Source organism: Rhipicephalus microplus, chromosome X, assembly GCF_043290135.1.
Source record: "Rhipicephalus microplus isolate Deutch F79 chromosome X, USDA_Rmic, whole genome shotgun sequence".
Taxonomy (NCBI): Eukaryota; Metazoa; Arthropoda; class Arachnida; order Ixodida; family Ixodidae; genus Rhipicephalus; species Rhipicephalus microplus.
Window position 1 is genome coordinate 128251689 of NC_134710.1, and position 19181 is coordinate 128270869.

The window sequence follows — 19181 nt, forward strand, 5'->3', positions numbered from 1 at the left end:
TAGAAAATGTTTCAAGAGCAAAGCTGTGCTTAGTCAAGCCTTTCATGTTCAGGGGCCATCAAAGATGGCAAACGGGTATGTGTCACAGAAAGCGGGTAAATCTCTCAGTGGATATGTGCCACTCTCACCATTCCCACTACTCCCCCAACTCGCCTCTACCGTCCTGTCTCTCCTCCCACTTCATTCAAATCCCCCTTCATGGAACCAACTGAAATAAGCGAGACAAAGGCTTATTTTTAAGCCACCACCTTCGCTGTTTTGTCAGTCTACCAAACGGAGCTGGCTGAATTTTTTTTTTTTTCATTGAGCCTGAGAGGTGGTACAAGGCCAAGTGTTTTTTTGTTATTGACCTTTTTTCTTTGATGGGGTGCTAGAACATTCTTAACCCAGCCTATTTTTAATACTTTTTTTTTCTTTTTACAGTATGGAGAAAGCAGTCTTGTATGTGATGTGACCAAAATTTGGATGGCATTTGTATAGAATATAAAACTCCTCACCTTTTGAATATAGGGCTGCAATGAATACGTTTTTTCAAACCAAAAAAGTAAATAAAATTAAATGTTGCATGAACTTAGCTATAAGGATAAAATGCCCATCAAATTAACGTGTTATTTTAATGAAGAGACTTCTCACCAAATTTTATGCCATGTCTGACAGCACTACTCCAGAAGCCTGTTCATTAGATTTCTGCCACGATCTTGAGAGCCCACCATTTTTTGACTCGATGAATGGTCAAGAGAGCAAGCATATCTTGAAAATGAATTCATTTAAATTTATTCAACAGCTGAGGGCACATATGCATCCAGGAAAGTGAATAGCTGAGGTGTTGTTTTAATTTTAATACACTAGTGTATACATGAGGTGGACATGTGAAACAATTTTGGAGAATTTCCAACACTGTCATGGTAACATTATTGCAGTCCATAATCACTGTTCATAAAACATTGGTTTAATCATGGTAACTAACTACCTTTGTGGCAAATATGTGAATATGGAGCCTGCTATAAATTTACTAAGGTGGGTTTGCTCAGCGCTATTGCTTTGTGATCTTGAGCATGGTATCTCTCCGCAGTAGATGGTCTTGCAAAGCCAGTGAACTGTCTGTCCTACCATAATGTACAGTTAAAATAGTTAATGTGTGGAACCAGTTCTTCAACTCTCTAGCACCTTCTCTGCACCATTTTAATGAAAATGAACCTTGCTTCCACATTTCTTTGGCACTATAAAATGTGCATGAGTTGTATTATGTATTAGCGATTACTAGCTAGGAAAGGAAGATAAGGCGTGCAAACATGGACACAAGAAAATACAGTAAGACAACACAAATGCCATTGGTGTTTGTTCTCTTGTGTCCATGTCTGCTCACCTTACTTCCTCTTATGATGAATATATGCCAACAAACACAGCTTTTTATCGTTCTAGCTGTGTATGCTACACAAAAGCCCATATACTCATAATAAAGGAAAAGTTGATTATTATGTGGGGTTTAACATCCCAAAACCACCATATGATCATGAGGAAAGAGAGTGAGAAGTTTTAGAAATTTTTTCACTAGCAGATTTTGCTGCGCACATTGGCACAGCTCAGGGGTTCGGAATTGAGCCTTGCTACTCGTCACCCTTGTTATTTCTGCAAATAAGCTTAGGTGATGCAAAAAGAACAGCGAATTTCTAACAAGCACGATGTATCTCGACAAATTCATTTGGTGACATTGAGAGAACATTACTTGGCACATGTAGCTCTTGCAAAAATTTTGGAGCCACTGCAAATATTAGTTTTTGTCAAAGCACGAGTATGGGCTCGTAAACCTTCTATTGTGCCTGACTTGCTGGAATTGGGGTCCAGTGCCTATTGGTTTCCTGGCCTTCGAGCAGACAGCATGCTGCAAGGTCCATCTAAAGCATGACAAAAGATTGTCACTTACAAAGTAATTTTTTAATACTCTTTGCAGACTGCACAGGTTGGATACAACAGTTGAAGGGTTAGGCAATTTATTTCAGTAGTGTGAATATAAACATGAAAAACAATAAAGTTGTCCTGTGTGTTTTCCCCCTTGCGTATTTATCTCTGCTATAGTGTGTGTGCACAAACCCTCTTACACAATATCAACATAGATTAAATTCTCCCAAGCATGTGGTGTGACACCAGCTTAAGCTGCCCCATTTAATGCATTTGCTTGCAGAATTCTAGCCCCATACAAGCTTGCTGCATCGTGATGTGTGTGTGTGCTGTGGTATGCATGCCTGTTTTGCTTGTCTCTTCTCTCTGGTTGTGTGTTGTCCTGACCAAGTGTCCCTCTCTGGCCGCTGGGTGGCAGGGTTTGTGGTGCTGGGTGAGGCCGCAAGTGCACTCATGCCTGCTGCCCTTCGCTCCCTGGCAGAGCAAGGGCAACCACGGCGCTGCGAGTATACGGGCCGTTATTACTGCTCACTTTGCCACTGGAACAGCTGCTCTGTGGTGCCTGCGCGTGTTCTCCACAACTGGGACTTCGAGCCACGCAAGGTGAACTCGTTCAACATATGTATGCACAGAAGAAGCCTCACATTTTTGCAAAAACAAACTGCTCTCGTGTTCTGTACCTCTGCTGGTGTTGGATTTTTTTTATCATTTCCTTAAAAGGGCTTTTGAACATATGCAGCTGACAGGCAAGCGTCTGCTCAAGTGTCCCAATTGACATTCCGTGGTACTGTTGAGCACACATTCCTGAGCAGTTCTTCCCAAAGCTCACCCATTCCTACAATACCAGTGCATGCACACACATACCTAGGCTGTGCAATTCTGTTGAGACTATACATAAAGGCTTAGTTATGGTGCTCTTTTCTGTTCCTTTCTCTCTCTTTTTTAAAGAGAAAAATGCATCCAAACTGCTGTGAAACATTGCAAATTGTGTGTTTTACCAGGGGGTAGGCAAGAATGTTTGTTTATTTTTGGGGGGTAGGGGGAGCCAGGCAGGCAGATGTGGTTGATCGTCATTTTGTGGACTGTGTGCCCTAGTCAAAGAAGTTGGGCACATGGGCCTGGTGTGCCACCCCCTGGCTACACCGCTGTGTGTGATGGTTTTAGAACTTTTTATCAGCTGGTGTGGGAGAGCGGTGCAAATATTTCGGGTCTTTCCTTTTTGCCGAATGTACGGGTCCTGTTGAAAAAGTATCCGACCTTTGGTGGAAGAAAAAAAAAAAACTGGCATAATTGGAGTGTTGGAAACCTAGCCCCCACAAATTAGTCCCCTTGGGACTCCGCACACTTCTCCCAGCGGTGCTGCCATTGTTGGAAGCACATTATGATAAAGCCTCTTTCGGAATGGAGCTTATCTCAGGTGTCATTGCAGCCATAATGTCCTCCCTTGTCTGAAATCACTCTCATTTCCATGTCCTCTTGAGTTTGGGAAACAACCAGAAGTCGCCCTATCAGGAGAGTAAGGAACCTGTTGAACTACAGGAGTCTGACTTTTTGCCAAAAAGTCTGAACCAAGTGCGAGGATTGTGCAGGAGCATTGTTGTGATGGACGCACCAGTTTCCTGTTGACCACAATTTAGGTCTCTTGCGCCGCACAGCACGTAGTTGGGCGTTCACACGTAGGCGACTGGGGACATCACTGTAGTACTCTCTAGTGCTTGTTTGACCCTGTGGTGCATACTCGGGCACGAATTTCGCCGCAACTCTCTCCATGGCCAAATCATCGGTCATAATGGAATGTAAGTGCTGTTGCCCACCTATTCCGCCATTTCCCGGATAGTCACACGACGGTTCCATATCACCACAGTGTTCACTTCGGCGAACCTGGTCATTTCGGCATGTTGATGGCCAACTGGAGCATGGCTTGCTCTCCACTAATGTTGTAGGAGGTCCCGTCCTATCTACGGCTGATGCAGAAGCCTAGATAATGTTTCAGCTGCACACAGTTTTACCTGGCACGATTAACGTCCCCTATCCGTAGCTAGTCTCATTGCAGCTACACGGGTTCAGGCGAATAAGGCAACAGGCTAGGTCAACAAAATGACATTTTATTGCTAGGCGTTAGCAGTAGCGTGCAAATGTTGCGAGGAGATAGTATAGAAAACAAGGGTAGACGCTTACTCCTTGGTCGTCGTCCTCGGCTCACAAGGGGGGGGGGGGTGCGAGTTTGACCTTTTTCCGAGGCCGGTGTCAGAGAGCCCGTACGGCCGTCCGCACACCAGTTTTGTCCGATTTCACTCTCCCTGACGAAAATAATACCTTTTCTTGCTGAGGGAGGGGAGACCTGTTCCACGCGCAGGGAGAGGGGGAATCTCGAGCACCGGCCGTGCGGGTATTCCCGTAACACGGCTTTCGTGTTGCCATAAAAAGGGAAAGGGAGCTGGGCCCGCGTGCTCTCCCACATTGTGCGGCTGTCTTTGAACCGGTTTTACCACTTCTTGATCTGTGTGCGGCTCATAGCGTCATCACTGAAAGCCACCTTGATCTTCCTAATCGTTTTAACTTGGCTGTCACCCAGTTTCTGGCAAAATTTGATGCAGTAGCACTGCTCCAGCACTCTGTCAATGAGAAACCGATGAGAGCACAGCACACTACCTCACCCAAACACTGTGTCCCAGCGTCTGACGCTATTGGCAGGTGAGAATTCATGCATGCATACAAAGGTTCAAGGTCAGCTGATGTAAGCATGCTTGTTTCAAATCCAGGTGCTTGAAGAAAAAAAAATTAAGGTCCGATACTTTTTTAACAGACCTCATATGTCAGGATACCACTTAACCAAGAAGGAAAAATGAGGTTGAATGCACGAACAGTATTTGCAAAAATGTGCCTGCATTCTTTTGTGTGTTTGTTGCATTTGCAAGATAAAAAAATGATAGCCAGCATTTTTCAGCCGAAAATGCTTTGTTACAACTTTTGTGGCTATGCCTGTTTTATTTGGTATTACAATCAAACCTTGTTATAACAAAGTTGCATCTTACACGGCATGAGTTCGCTCTATCCGAGAATTCATTATATTCCTAGCACTATGTCTATTGTAAGAGTACTCTTCATTTCCTTCTCGTTATATATGGGCTCGTTATGCTGAGGTTTGAGTGTTTGAGATTAACTGTATTTGTCTTGAGAATAACTTTATTACAAGGTAAATATCGGCTCATGAAAAAATCATAATTCAGTGTACCTTTTACTCAGTTTCCATTGTAATCCACAAATGCGATGATGAGCCTGTAGTTTTGCTCTACAACCTAGCTATATATTGGTACACCAAATTTAGTGGAACACAATATTCACAGCAGTTTGTGACATTCTGGTGAAGAAACCATATGATATATTGTGGGCATTTTTCAGAAATTACGCTGCATGCAGAATTATCTGTATTAATGTAACACTGTCACAATGATTTGTGACATTCTGGTCATCTGAATCATTGTAAAAACAAACCCTGTTGCACAACAAGGTAATCAGTTGAGTATGTTTACACACATATTCTAACATGGCCAACATAGCAGTAGTTTTCGTATTGCCTAATTCTTGTGTACTTAGATTTAGGGTCTGTATAAACAAATCCTAAATTGTTGAAATTGCTGTTTGACCCACTCTGGTGAGCCTAATAAGCAGATCCATCAATGCTTGAAATCATTAGCAAAGCAGAGATCAGCCACTTGATGATCACTTAATGGCATGCACCAAAAAAAGAGCCCATCACAAAAAAGTCACAGTTTTTCCAAAAGGGCGAAGCAAGGCTAGCATTTTTAGCAGCAATAATAATTTTAGTAAACATGTGCTTGCTAAGTAACCAAGTTTCCTGCGGCGCGGCCACAGTAGATTACCACAGCAAGGCTCGTGCGTAGTGACGGCGTTGATGAGAAGCGCCTCCCGTGGCCAGCGCGTGCTGGTACTAAGGGCTATATGTCGTGTGTCGCCGCTGGTGGCAGTTTATTAGGTGTAGAGCGCATCTATATGTGAATGGCCGCTCCAGGTACACTTTTGGCACCTTTTTTTCGTGTTGAGAGCGTAGCCTGTAGAAGTTCTTGCCTGCTGTGGGGGCACAAGTTGCTGCGCCATTCGCACGCTGATCGTTGCCGTTTAGCGCAGCAACCATCAGCGCCCCCCCCCCCCCCCCCCCCCCTTGTTCGCTCACAAGGTAAGCACGCTCACAGACGACCCCGGCTGGATAGGCGATGTTCGCTCTGCAGAAAGAGGAGGCTAGGGCATCCTTCCCCATGTGCGTGGTGTGTGTGTGTCTGTGTGTGTGTATATATATATATATATATATATATATATATATATATATATATATATATATATATATATATATATATATATTATAGTCAAATCCGCTGTGCACGGGAGCCCAAAACGCCGCAACCCTACAGAGGTTGTACATGTAGTCCGGGTGATGAAGCCTTACTATGAAAGATCATCGGAAAACCAGTGATGCCTTCCAGGAATCTATTCATTGCCTGACGCATCGGAAGGATGCGTATGAGGAGGAGGATTATGCTGCGACATCCTGCCTGCATTCAAACAACGCGCCCATCACCACGCACACAGGGACACACATGCGCGCCGTCTTGTGTCGCGCAGAGACGATGATGGCACGAGCACCTAGCTGGACCTGGGTGATATGCACCACGCGCTTGGGACATCTCGCGAAAAGGAGGAAGGCAGCTGAAGGACATCTTTGGTGATCGACTGACGCGCAGTTCAACGACCATAGTCACTTTGAGTTGTGGGCACAGGTTCGCCCTTTTAATGAATACATTTTATACACACACACACACACCTGAATGATGGCAGTGGCGGTGGCAAAAACCAGCCGAGACTGTCCATATAAGTGATATCACAATAAAAAAAGAGAATGATTGTTCTCACACCCTTAACTCCAAAAGCTCTTCTACACGGACGGTATGTTGCAGCACCTGTTTTATAATAAACCTCATTTTTTTAGGTGACAGCAATTCTACGTTTCTGTTCTTGTGTGAGATGTACTTGCAGCATCAAATCGTACTAGTTGACCCCTTGCACAGGTACTCAATGTGTAATAACTTATGCATTGATATCACAAGAGTTGTAAACTTGCGATGATAGCTATCCTTCTCTGCTAGCCTTCCAATCAGGTGGCACTTCTTATGACCAGTGACACATGCTGTGAACAAGAAGTTGCAGCTAGTAGCACTGTTGGGCAGTGCTACTAGCTGCAATTCTTTCAACTTCCTCAGCTGGAAGGACGGTATAAAAAAAAAATCTATGACATCCGACCTGAGGAGAAGAGGGGGGGGGGGGGGGGCTTTTGCTTAGCATGATTTCTGGTCATACTGCAGGACTATATGTACAAAAACTGATGTCTCTTCACCCGAAAAAAAAAAAAATCTTGCAGAACACCCCTTTTTTTAGTGAAAGATGATACTACCATGATTATCACCTATCATGGTTCAAAAATTCAACATTTAGCTGCAGGTAGCACTGCTACTTATCAGTGTTGCTGCTGTTTCTTTTTTTTTTCTCTCTTTTTTTCAACATCCAAGTGCTCTTGATCTGCAGAAGTATCAATTATAAAAGTCATTTTTCTGTCAGGTTTGTCGAGCATCACTGCAGTTTCTTCGACTCATGGTCAAAAAGCCAGTTCTCAACATTGACAAACTCAACCCTATGCTGTTCACATTTGTTGAGGATCTCCGACACGTCAAGGTATGCTTGCTGTCTCATAGCAACACTGCCGAATGTCTTCTTTACAATGACGAGTTTGACTCAGCGCTACGAAATGTTCACAAGACGTAGCTGGTTCACATATGTGCAGTGATGCCTGATAATTATATAGATTGCTTATCCTCAAAACACAGCTTCTTAAGATTTGTGCTAGTGTTGGAGCACTTTGAAATTGCCTTTCTAAGTTTGCATCATTAGTTACGTGTAAAAAGTACTGAAGTATCTGGCATGCATGTTCATCATTACTAAACTAAGTATGTTACCAGGCTGCTTCACAGTTGATCACAAGATTGAATAGCTAGATGATATAGATGTCACCTATCTGTACCTGACCAAAATGTGCTTCACAGTTGATCACAAGATTAAATAGCTAGATGATATAGATGTCACCTATCTGTACCTGACCAAAATGTGAGGCCACGTCTTGACAGTGCCTGCCACCACAGCCTGAAAAACATGTGAAATTGGCTAGGTCATGCACACGAGCATCTGTTTCAGCAATGTGTTTGGTCGCGGCCATTGTTAGAAGGAACGCGGCACGTGTGGCCGCTCTCTTTAAGCCACCAAGCGGCGCCGTGCGAAGTGTTGCGGTGCGAGCGCAATCAGCGCTAGAGGCGGAGTTGGCGGTGCGTTGTCTGCTACGGTGCCTCCTATTGCGCATGCTCACAATCTAGGTTTCACCGCTTGAAACGAAGTGGGAGGCACCGTAGCAGACAACACGCAGTGAACTTCGCCTGTTGTCCTAAATGCGCTTGCACCGCAATAGTTCGCCCAGCGTGGCGCTCCGCGGAGCGCAGTCACTCGCTCAGTGTTCCTTCTTACAATGTCCGCAACTGTACTTCGTCATTCTGCCGTGGAATTTAGTCCACTGTATCAGATTAACACGATAGCACTTGTCCTTTCATTTGCTCTATGATAATGTATAGTGTTTCTCTGCACCAATTTTGAATGGAGTTTATTCTACATACTATCACAAACTGGTGGCTTCTGCAGCAGCTCAACAATCTTTAAAGTCCAGTTTGTAAGAGTGAAGCTTCATTTGCATGAGTGAAACGACTGAACACATGGAGCGAGATACATATACCACTGTAATTGAGCTAGGCACACACGTGGTACCACAGCATATCTTGTAAATGGGCACCCTTTGGTAGTTGGTTTTACAATTTGAATGGATTGTGTCATAGATGGTCAGAATTTTGTGGCACATCTTTTTTAAATTGTTTTTCTTTTTTACTTTCTGAAGTACTGCATGCGTGCACACCTTAATCACGATTATTGTTCCTATCAGTCAAATCATTATTTTTGGCCTGGTAAATAATCTATGAAGTGCAGCTTATCTGCATAAATTGGTGCTACCTGTTCCTCACTGAACCTACCAGAAGTATCAGCTTGCCAATTCCTTTAAAAGGCATTTGGAAGTAAAGGGTGGGACTGACAGTCATTACATGCTTATGTGGTCTTCTTCCAGAAACTGCGCGAGGACGTTCTGCGAATGAAACAGTACTTGACTCTATGCCATGCAGCGCAGCAGCAAAAGTTGCTGCTGCTGTTGCACAAACGACAGCACTTCGTCGAAGGAAGCGAGTTATACTCCCTTCAAGATCTCATTGACCTTCATGATGGCAACTTGTTGGGCTATCTGACCCAGGTGCACCAGGTTTTCCTCGACCACATCACAAAGACCTGTGAAGTGAGCAAGCCTTTCTTGTTATGGCTGCACTTAAAGCTGTGCATGATTTCATGCAGCAGTGCTTTGGCAGTCATGCTAGTGCTTCATGAATATTCAGAACTTATGCTCCTGTTTTGTGTATGACACATTTTGCTTGTATTGATTTCTAGAAAACAGGTAGGAGACTTTACGCAGTCTCATTCAGCAGTTGGCTTGAAAGAACTGGAGTATGTTTTCAAACCTACTAATATTGGTTTCAGGGATGCCGTGGAAGAGGCTATTTGTGCAAACTGTGCAACAGTGATGAAGTTATTTTTCCACTTGGAAGTGACACTTATACCTGTTCCGACTGTGGTTCTGTTTATCACAGGTTAGTTCTAAATTGTCTGTTTCATTCTTTTAAATTACTAAGTTGGTGCTGTCACCCCCAGGGAATGTCGTGAGAAATCCCAGGATCCTTGCCCATGGTGTGAATGGAGAGCCCGTCAACAACACAGGATTGTCGGAAACACGCCCGAGCTTCCAGGCTCCTGATTCAACTAAGCGAGAAGAAAGTATCACTAAAGCATCTATATGTACACTAGATAGCCAACAGATTCATATTTATTTCCAGAAACTCACAATAGCTGTTACTGGCATATGTTGCTTAACATTGTTTACCATCCGTTATTGTTGGCAAAGCATTCTGCTTAATAGATAGATATACATGTTGCATTGCTAGTGCTTTGCTTGAAGACAGCATGCATTACGATTGACTGTTAATAAAACCAACCAGACATGCAGCTAGAAAGGAAATGCGCACAATTAAATGCCAAATGTTTTCTAGCTGTGGTTGTCCATGTTACTTGTATCCGGAGTGGTACTGTGGCTTCATTTGCCCTTCTTGAATTTGCCACCTTTTCCAGCTGCTGCCTTTGCTTTCTTCTTGTTGGCTTCACTTGCAGTCTCGCTCTGTAACCAGCAGAACAGCATCGTAATTCGATCAACACACAATGTGCCTAGTCATGAGCCCTCAAAATTCAGAAATTGGTGTGCTGCTAAGTTCAAAAGTATAGCTGGATAGCGACAAGCATTCAGACCAGTTAGCAGGTAGGAATTAGGCGATGCCTTTTGGAAAAGAGGCACATATAACAAAGAAGTAATTAGGCAAGTAACTTCAAGAACCTGTCACTGAGCAGGCATGAAGTCATCAAAAATGTGGGATAAGAAATGCTCGTGAGGACATGTACCATCACTCATGAGTATGTGCTAAAAATAACACATTTGAACTTTTCTGTATAAAGCAAATTCAGTTTCAAAATTCGATGTAATTCATTATGCAAGAACAAACAATCTTGAGTTTGTACAGATGTGGAACCAATCGTGTAGTTCCCAAATGACAAGGTGGAAGTATTTGCATTACAATCGACTCTTTCAGTTAACAATGTTTAAAGCGGTGGTGCCATTAAATTTTGAGATTATAACAAACCTCCTGTGGGTTTCATCTGTGTGTAAAGACACTCCAGACGAATAATTGGACACAGCAAATGTTTAGAGTATATTTTAATTCACTTCTAAAGTGTACCTAAATGCTCATTCTCCCGAACGAGGCCCATCGCTAGCGCGTCTAACACCGACGTAGCTCTATAGAAAAGGCAGCAAAAGTTGTCGTGACATCACACCAGATCTCTAGAGTGCAGGGTTTTCCTTCATGGAGGAGCAAGATTCATTGCAGTGCCCTCTCTTCCTTGTGCCCTTTCCCTGAGTTGCAGCAACCCCCATCCCTTACATATCAATGTGTGCAGCTGACATCCTTCGTAGGTTACTGGGGAGGAAGCCCCCACTCTCCCGTGTGCACGGCTATGGTAGTGAGGTGACCAACCTCCACCACGTACGTACCGGCAAAGTAGCGCGACTGCTGCAGCTAGCCATGGCAACTGCCGACGCATTTGTTTTGTAGGTGCTTGTATGGCACGTGTATGCGAGAGTAGACAATAGCACGATGTGCCTCACAGCCTTGTGTGGTCACGTGACTAGGCCACCTACACTGCTATGTTACTACCAAACTAAGCACCCAAAAACTGAAAATTGTCCACACAATTAAGTGAATATTAATTACTTATTATTAAGCTATTTATTGAGGAATAAGTAAATCTTTGTGCATGTATCATGCTTCTTGAAGCTATAAGAAACGCTTGCAGCAAAGAATGTGCAAGCTACAAATATGACGGCACCACCCCTTCAAGGTATGCACAGTTTGACAAACTCTGGAATGCTTAATACGCACTGCAAGCCATGGGGAGCCGAGACTTTCTACATTTCTGGTACTTCTGCACATTGGTACACGAACCATTCAGAAAGTACTTTACAGTCCACCAAATGCATAGTCTCCAGCCTCTGATGTCCATTTCTGCACAGGCAGGGCTTTTTCAAGAAAGTGGTCGCAAACTGCGGCCCTGCTAAACTCGGCGACAACTTATCTTGACAGTGGAGGGAAGACTACGGAGGCGGGGGCTTTTGCACATTCGTGTTGCTCAGCAAGTAGTACGGCAGCTTGCAGCTGATGTTTAGCTCTTCTCACCCACATTGCTAATGCATTTAGAAAATTAATACACAATATATGTTGTGAATGAGAGAAACATTTCAATGATTCAGTGTACATTTTAGTGTTACATTAATTTTCTTGAACAGTGCATTTGCGGTCGCACACTGACACGCTATATCATGGACACCATATTTACTTCTGACAGAAGGTTAGGTGGGCAGATGAGATTAAGAAGTTTGCGGGTATAAATTGGAAGCAGCAAGCACAGGACCGGGTTAACTGGCGGAACATGGGAGAGGCCTTTGTCCTGCAGTGGACGTAGTCAGGCTGATGATGATGATGATATTTACTTAGAAAACGGCCGTGCGCAAAAAGTGGTAACGTCCAAGAAAAGGAAGGCATTCTTGTAAAGTGAACAGCAGCTGTGTTTTGCCTCCGACTTCTCGGTACTATTCGAGTCTCATAATAGACAAAGCAGTACTTATTTCAGCAATGCAAATCAGAAAATTATCGGTAAACATAATGTACAAGTTTCCTCTTTCGTTTTGTGGTAGCAGGCATGCAGTTTAGTTCTGCTAAGAAAAGTTGTTGCCCAGTACAGTACTCACTGCTGTGTGTTTACACAGCAGTGAGTGCTGAGAAAATGTGTTTTACAGTGTGTGCTGAGAAAATGTTTTTACAGTGTGCACTGGCTTGCATAATTAAGTGCACTAGTGTGCTCTTGTCAACCCTTTGCTCTCTGACCACTAATACCACAATGTAAGAATTTATTTGGCATTTAATGTTTATAATTCTGACAGTCGCAAGGTCACAATGCATAGGTCACCATGGAACGTGGTAGCTGTTCAATATTGGTGGCTGAGTAAAAAGAAAATTTCCCATGCCTTCACAAGAAAAAAAGTGACAGCAGACGTGAGGTGGGTGAGCAAGGAAAGAACCAGACTAGAGGCAGTGTTGGATTGTTATGAAAAAACATTGCAGAGACAAGGGAAAAGAAGACTGCACACAGACAAGGTGCTGTCTAAGTACCCTCCTTTTCTGTAATCGTGAAGCAACTAGCCTGCAGCCTAGTCCTTAAATGTTTCATGGGCTCTTCAATGAGCTAACCAAAAATTAACTACTGTGATTCAAAATATAGGACAATCTTGGCAGAATAACCGTTCGAAATGCATCTGGTGGCACAGCTCCTCACTCTCTGAGCCTCCGGCCACAAGGAAGACAACTACGCAGCAACGTCCGAGACCTACTACGTACTATACCCTATGGAATGGGTTCAAAGTGGTGGTATCAAATTCCATGGCGCATACTTTTTTTGTACACCCATCACAATCAATACATTCCGACTGTAAATGATGCCGATGGGTGAAGCTTCACCAGCAATTGTAGCATTGCTTGTGTACGAAACTATGGCATGTCCAATAGAAGTAGACTATGCTAGGTGCGTGCACTGGGCTACTGCCTGCATGCTTCAAAGTGCTCCCCCTCCTACGGTTCTCAATTACCAAGGTACTGTTTATGAGGATAAGAACAAAGACACTCGACATATAAAACATACAAAATGCTGCAAGTTTTGCTACAACATGAACTAGTCAGGGATACCGAAACCAATGCTTACAGTGCAATATACAAGAGAGTATAAGACACGCAGCAAAGCAGCAAGTACAGATAAGTTTGGGGCCCGAGGCCAATTGTTAGACAATTGTATGTAGTGTGCTATAGCTAGTACAAGTTCCAAGCAAGACGCATCTTCCGACATGATTTTGACAACACTGAGAAAAGGTTTCCTTGATTTTTCGGAGAAGCTTTTTCACTCAGAGGTGAGATGTAGATCTGAATTGACTGCTCTCATTGGTCAGAATTGTCTGTAGATCATGTAGGGATTCAGAATTAATTATTCAAGTCTGGCTGGCTGGCTATTCTGTGTCTATTATGTGAGTGTTGAAGAGATAGTAGCTGAAGTGCCCTAGCACAGCAACAAAAAGCTAAAAAGGCAGACAGGACAGCCCTTTTCACTGTCCTGTCTGCTTTTGTCAATGTGGTTATTACGTGGACAGTTAATTTAGTGGACGCTTACAGAATCTCGCACAGCTGTCCTCTTAACCTCATCTGCACATTTCCAGCATGGACATTTAGATGTGAGCAAAAAATTTTCTATGCATCTGAATTGTGTTGCTCAAAGGTACACCGAGCAAAGGTTTTTTATGTCCCATGTTTTTTTTTCTCTCTCTTTTTTCCTTGTGCTGGCCATATTTTACATTTCTTAGGTGGCTGTCAATTTAGCGGAAGGGCCACAAATACAATTTATTATAAGGCATCTGTCTTGTGCCATCTGTGACCCATACAAAATGCATATATGGCACAGCACAGCTTTGATCATGAAAAAGAAGCTCATCATACTCCAGCCAAAAGTGAAGTTAGTAGTTGCATGGTATTACAAGCAACCCAACCACCAGTAAGCACAGTGCAGTGGTTGAAGGCCACACAATGACTGTTTCACCAAAAGCTGCCAAACTTATGCATCTTTGGGAAGGAAGAAGCACACAATCGGTACCATTCAATATTCAATGGACTCTGCTTTGCTGTACCTGGTTGCATTTAGTACCTAACCATTCGTTGCACTGTTGGGGAAAGGAAGCTCCATGAAATAACTGCTGTCGGTGCCTATTTCATATTGTAATGAAAAAAACTAGACAAATGTTTTCTATCAGTACTTCCGTTTCAACTGCTTAGCATACACATGTGTGCACTATACCAAGTTCAGACTAAGGCCCTCTTTTCTAGGCGAAGGCTGGCACTCTATCCAAGTGTTGCACATCTTGCGACAATTGATGGAACCAACCAAAAGACCTGTTGCATAAATTTGCTTATTTCTTCTAGCAAAACGTATCTTCTCTTGAAACAAATATTCAGAGTGTTACAGGCCCTTCTAAATTCCAATTAATTGGTTCGAACAGCATCCATCACTTGGCAGAATGCTGAATGAATGCACAGCTCTACTTGCCTGTAATTTTCATATATAAAGCTTTCTATGATTACTTGCCTTGCGCTTGGCTGATGAATCTGACGGAAGAACCTTGAAGAAGGTGTCTAACCTCCCCTGAGTTGTGGTGTTGCGCCCCTTCAGCAGCTTCTTGGCACCGTTTCGGATGCGCTCTTCACTGTAACCAAATGAAGTGTTTAAAAACAACAGTGAAGACTGTAAATATAGTCTAGGCTAACATCAGTGAAATTTTAAAGCAACTATTTCAGTGTACAAACTCAATATCTCGTCAATAATTTTTCGTACCCTACGACAAGTGCAAATTTTTGAAGCAGGGTTTCACTCAATTGATCCAGCTGAACAATAGGCATAGTAGCTTGTGAACGCACCAAGATACAGTGGAACTGCAGGTGACAATACAGCGACTGATACACCCTGAATTCATACAAACTGTAAGAAACGAATGTTTGGCTATCTGAAAAAATAATGAATAACAACTAGATGCCCCCATTCAACAAGAAACAATTCTTATAAATATACACAATGCAGTCTTCAAGATCATCTTTCATTATATTCTAACAGCACATCACATGTTTCAGTAGCAAGCAGTCCTTAAAGTGCATATGACTGCACATTAAGATGTCAAAGCAAAAACTGGAAGATTACCTGAAGCCATTCTCCTCACAAAGGAATTTTACAAGACCTTCTTCATCGGGATCACTCCATTTCAGCTGAAAGATGGACAGACAACAATGACAATTGCATTAGCAACTTTTCACGAAAATGTCTTATGTTGTCTTACTTGGACATTATCAGCAGGAGTGACCTCGGGTTCCAGAAAAAGCTGACGGGCTTCTTTGTAGGGCCAATCTTCAGGCACAGTATATTTCTGAAAAAAAAAAAAAGAGACATTTTTTTTTTCACCGACAGAGAATTCGTATGTCAAGAAAATGTACATTTCAGAAAGAATATATGTAAAACCACTTATGCAAAAATGATGCCAAAGAATCAACTGCATGCACACACAAAAAAAGATACTGAATGGAGCTGTGTAGCACAGTAAGATGAGTCCCTCGATTATGGCAGGTTGCAACTTTTAAGCTCAATAAAAGAGTTTCGTCCTGTGTGCTATCCCCTCCTCCTTTTTTCTTCCAAAACAGATTTAGCAACCCAAAAGTATTGCTGCACTATACATCCATCCATGCGAAAGGATCACAGGCAGCAGAAACCTTCTTGGCTGTGATAGGTTCTATAACTTGGCTTATCATTAGGGAAATGTGTAAACAATACCACTGAGCAAAATGCTAATGTTGGTAAAGATTTTGCCCATAGTATTTAAATGTGAATAATCCGGCTGCTAAATAAAAATTTTGCTTCTAGTATTTACATGTGAATAATCTGGCATTCATCATGCCTTAGGTCTCATTTATTCAACAAAAAAAGAAGAAAAGGGGCGCAGCTGGCATCAACGTTGTGTAAATGTCATCGCAACCCAATGTGCCTACAAAAAGCACTTGGCTGTTCACATACCTTGGAGTCAATTGCAGTGATTATTTTTTCAATGCACTTGTGCTGCTTGATGAGCTCCACTGCACGTTTTGGTCCGATTCCTCGAATACTTTCACAGTAGTCGCACCCAAGTAGAATGCAAAGATCTATAAACTCGTCCCGATTCATTTCAAGCCCACTGAGTACTTTGTCAAGGTGGAACTCCTTGATCGGCATTTTCCTGTGAAAATATGTGAAAATTGAGATTAGAGAAAAAGGTGTGAGGTTGCATCTTGACATCAGATAAAGCTAGCGCGATGAAAATGTGACCCACCGAGCTTCACTGTATGTCATGTGACGAAGCAGGACATTTGTGCCAAATGTTAAGCCGTCCATGTCTTCAGTTGCCGTCCCATAAACCTTGCCACCTTTCACAAGCTCGGCACACTGAGCTTCAGCTTCGCATGGGGCCTGCAGTAAATGAAAGCAACGGGAGCATGGCAAGCATGCAAGTTTAAGTAAATGTTCTCCTTGTAAGGATCAACATGAAACACAAGACAGCTTTTTCATTGGGTTAGATGGTCACGATCAAAACATGACGTAAACTTACTTCTATGTATGGTATGCCCATAAGAGCTAGAAGCTTCTTGCAATCTTCGCTATGTTGCTTGGTCACTTTTACGAGTCGCTTGCTGAATTTATTGATTTCTTCTTGGTTTCCTAGAGCAAACATGAATGGGTGAAATAAGTTCTACTATAATAAGTGCCAAAGAACAGAACTATAAAAAGCACGCACGTTCCTTGTAAAGACCTCCACACTACTGTCTAGAGCGCTGCACTGCACAGCAAGGAGCAATAACACTGCAGGTGCTGGGTTCGAGTTATCGAGTGAAATGCTGCGCAGCTCGCGAATTCGTGTTACATTATCTGTTCGCAAAAGTTGTCTTTCGTCGCAGCGCACCGATGCAGAGCTCGGTCGAGACAGCGTGGACAACGGTACAACGACGCAAACTGCTATCTTGTTTGCAGTCCAACTACGCAGCATTTTTTTTTATTTTTGTAAGCTGACGCCATCAATGAATCGGAACAAAAAAAAATTAAAACTGCGTAGTTTGCAGCAACAAGCATACTGACCTGCCTCTTCCGCTTTCTCCAGCTCTTTCTCGGCTGCTTCTCTGCGCTCTTGGCGTTTTTCAAGCTGAAAACAAGTGATCGCGCAGGTCATTATTGTGCTGCACGATTGAAGCGATAGAAGCCCGGGACTAGTAGACGTACCTCCGACGATTTCATACCCGGCGGCTTTCCATCAAAAACGTACACGGGTTTGATGCCATTCTCAATCATTCGAATTGTTCTGTAGAAGAACCCGACCAGGTGGCTGCAGATAAAAAATCAACACGAAATTCCACGTTAGCCTGAGTACAAAAAGTTGCCAATACACAACGCACGCTCACCTTGTGGTCTCGCCTTCACTGTTGGTAAGCATGTTGTTTTCTTGGCGCACTGCGATCAGGAACTGGTACAGACACATTGACGCATCTATAGCAATTTTCCTTCCTGGAAAGACGCGGGTACTGAAGTCATCAATTGCTCACCACAAATCATTACTAGAATAATATACCAGAACGAGTAAGACAATGACATACCGAAGTAGCTCTTGATGTCCGATTCCTTAATAGCATCGGGTGCATTGTCAGCGATTACCTTCGATAAACCCGTGATTCCCATGGCCTTAGAACAAGTAGAGTGGGCAAAGAAACTGCCAAATGATTTCTGAAGGCACTAATAAACTAACAAAACAATTCACGCTCAACTGCGCTCCGATCACATCGCACTTCCCGCAAGGGCAGAGACACGCACACACGCTCCCGCCAAAACCGAACCAACCAAACGCATGACCAAACGCTTGGTGCGCAAGTTGATGATGTAATGAAACAAATCATTCGGCTATTTCTACATCAACTATAGAGTTAATATACCTCTAACAAGTTCTTTGAGGGTAAAACGTAATAATAGTTTTTATAGTTATAAATAAAATAGTATTTTTTTATCTCAAAAGTGCAGTTCGGTGCATCGGTTTCGGTTTCGGCTAAATTGGCCAGATTGCATCGGTCCGCGGTGATTTACCAGTAGCCGCTTTTCAAAGTTTCAAGGTAGCTATGGACTATTTGTAGGAAGGACTTGAATTCGCCCATTCGACTCGATCGGCTATCACCACTGGTTAAAAAGTTAATTTCGTTAAATTCTATAATTACTGCCGTTTAATGTTTGTACCCATCTGAAGATGCATTCTGCCAGAGGAAGGACGCCGTGAGTAGTATGCAGATACCTCCTTTCTGTAATTACTCCCCCTGCCCTCTCGAAGTAGAACAATACTGGCGCCGTCCCTGGATATGACTGGCAGTCACTTATTCTTACACCGTGATTGCAGTTGCTCCTCAAAAATTAATCGAATATAACGTTGCACTAGACATTCGTCTTTAGGCCAAACTGTTGGTGCAACGCCTTCTTTAGAAAGATGCCTGAGGAATGGCTCGCGCTCCCAGCGGAGTTGGCCTGCCTTCAGTTTTAAACAAGCTCTGCGCGGTAGCGCTCGCGACCGACACTATCATCACTGCGACGGGCGGTACGAGCTAAGCGTTTTTGATCTGCGGCCCATAGGGGCGCGCCAGTCGAAAGTTGTTCGAGACCTGCAACTGTGCACCACTCTTTCGGAGGCTATGCAAAGTGTTGCGTTGTTGCACCGTCCGCCACAGGTGACGCTAGCGACCAAGAACATTTTCAAAGTGAAGGAGAGAAAGGGTGTGGCAGCTGTTTTGTTTTTTGTTTTTTTTTCTCATGCGGCAGGCATCTTCCCA

General features: G+C 43.2%; 2 protein-coding genes across 5 annotated transcripts in view; one reads left to right on the forward strand and one right to left on the reverse strand.

Annotated features, from left to right (window-relative positions):
• The window catches only part of DEF8 (differentially expressed in FDCP 8 homolog), a 24012-nt gene extending 13856 nt beyond the window's left edge, over positions 1-10156 (forward strand). For 3 of the 4 annotated variants that reach the window (XM_037427701.2, XM_075877677.1, XM_075877676.1), the window contains 5 exons: positions 2318-2502; positions 7531-7644; positions 9131-9352; positions 9592-9701; positions 9763-10156. In XM_037427701.2, the coding sequence (XP_037283598.2) occupies positions 2318-2502; positions 7531-7644; positions 9131-9352; positions 9592-9701; positions 9763-9865 (734 nt within the window). In that variant the 3' untranslated portion in view covers positions 9866-10156. The remainder of the gene's footprint in view (positions 1-2317; positions 2503-7530; positions 7645-9130; positions 9353-9591; positions 9702-9762) is intronic. The other variant, XM_037427702.2, reaches the window with a different exon arrangement.
• Positions 9917-18919, reverse strand: Fen1 (Flap structure-specific endonuclease 1). Its single transcript, XM_037427703.2, has 11 exons — positions 17970-18919; positions 17778-17880; positions 17599-17701; positions 17458-17521; positions 16934-17043; positions 16658-16794; positions 16366-16564; positions 15638-15724; positions 15502-15566; positions 14896-15013; positions 9917-10282 (listed from the first exon to the last, which is right to left on the reverse strand). The coding sequence occupies exons 1-11, from the start codon at positions 18049-18051 to the stop codon at positions 10202-10204; spliced, it is 1149 nt and encodes a 382-aa protein (XP_037283600.2). The 5' UTR covers positions 18052-18919; the 3' UTR covers positions 9917-10201.
• Between the last annotated feature and the right edge of the window lie 262 nt (positions 18920-19181).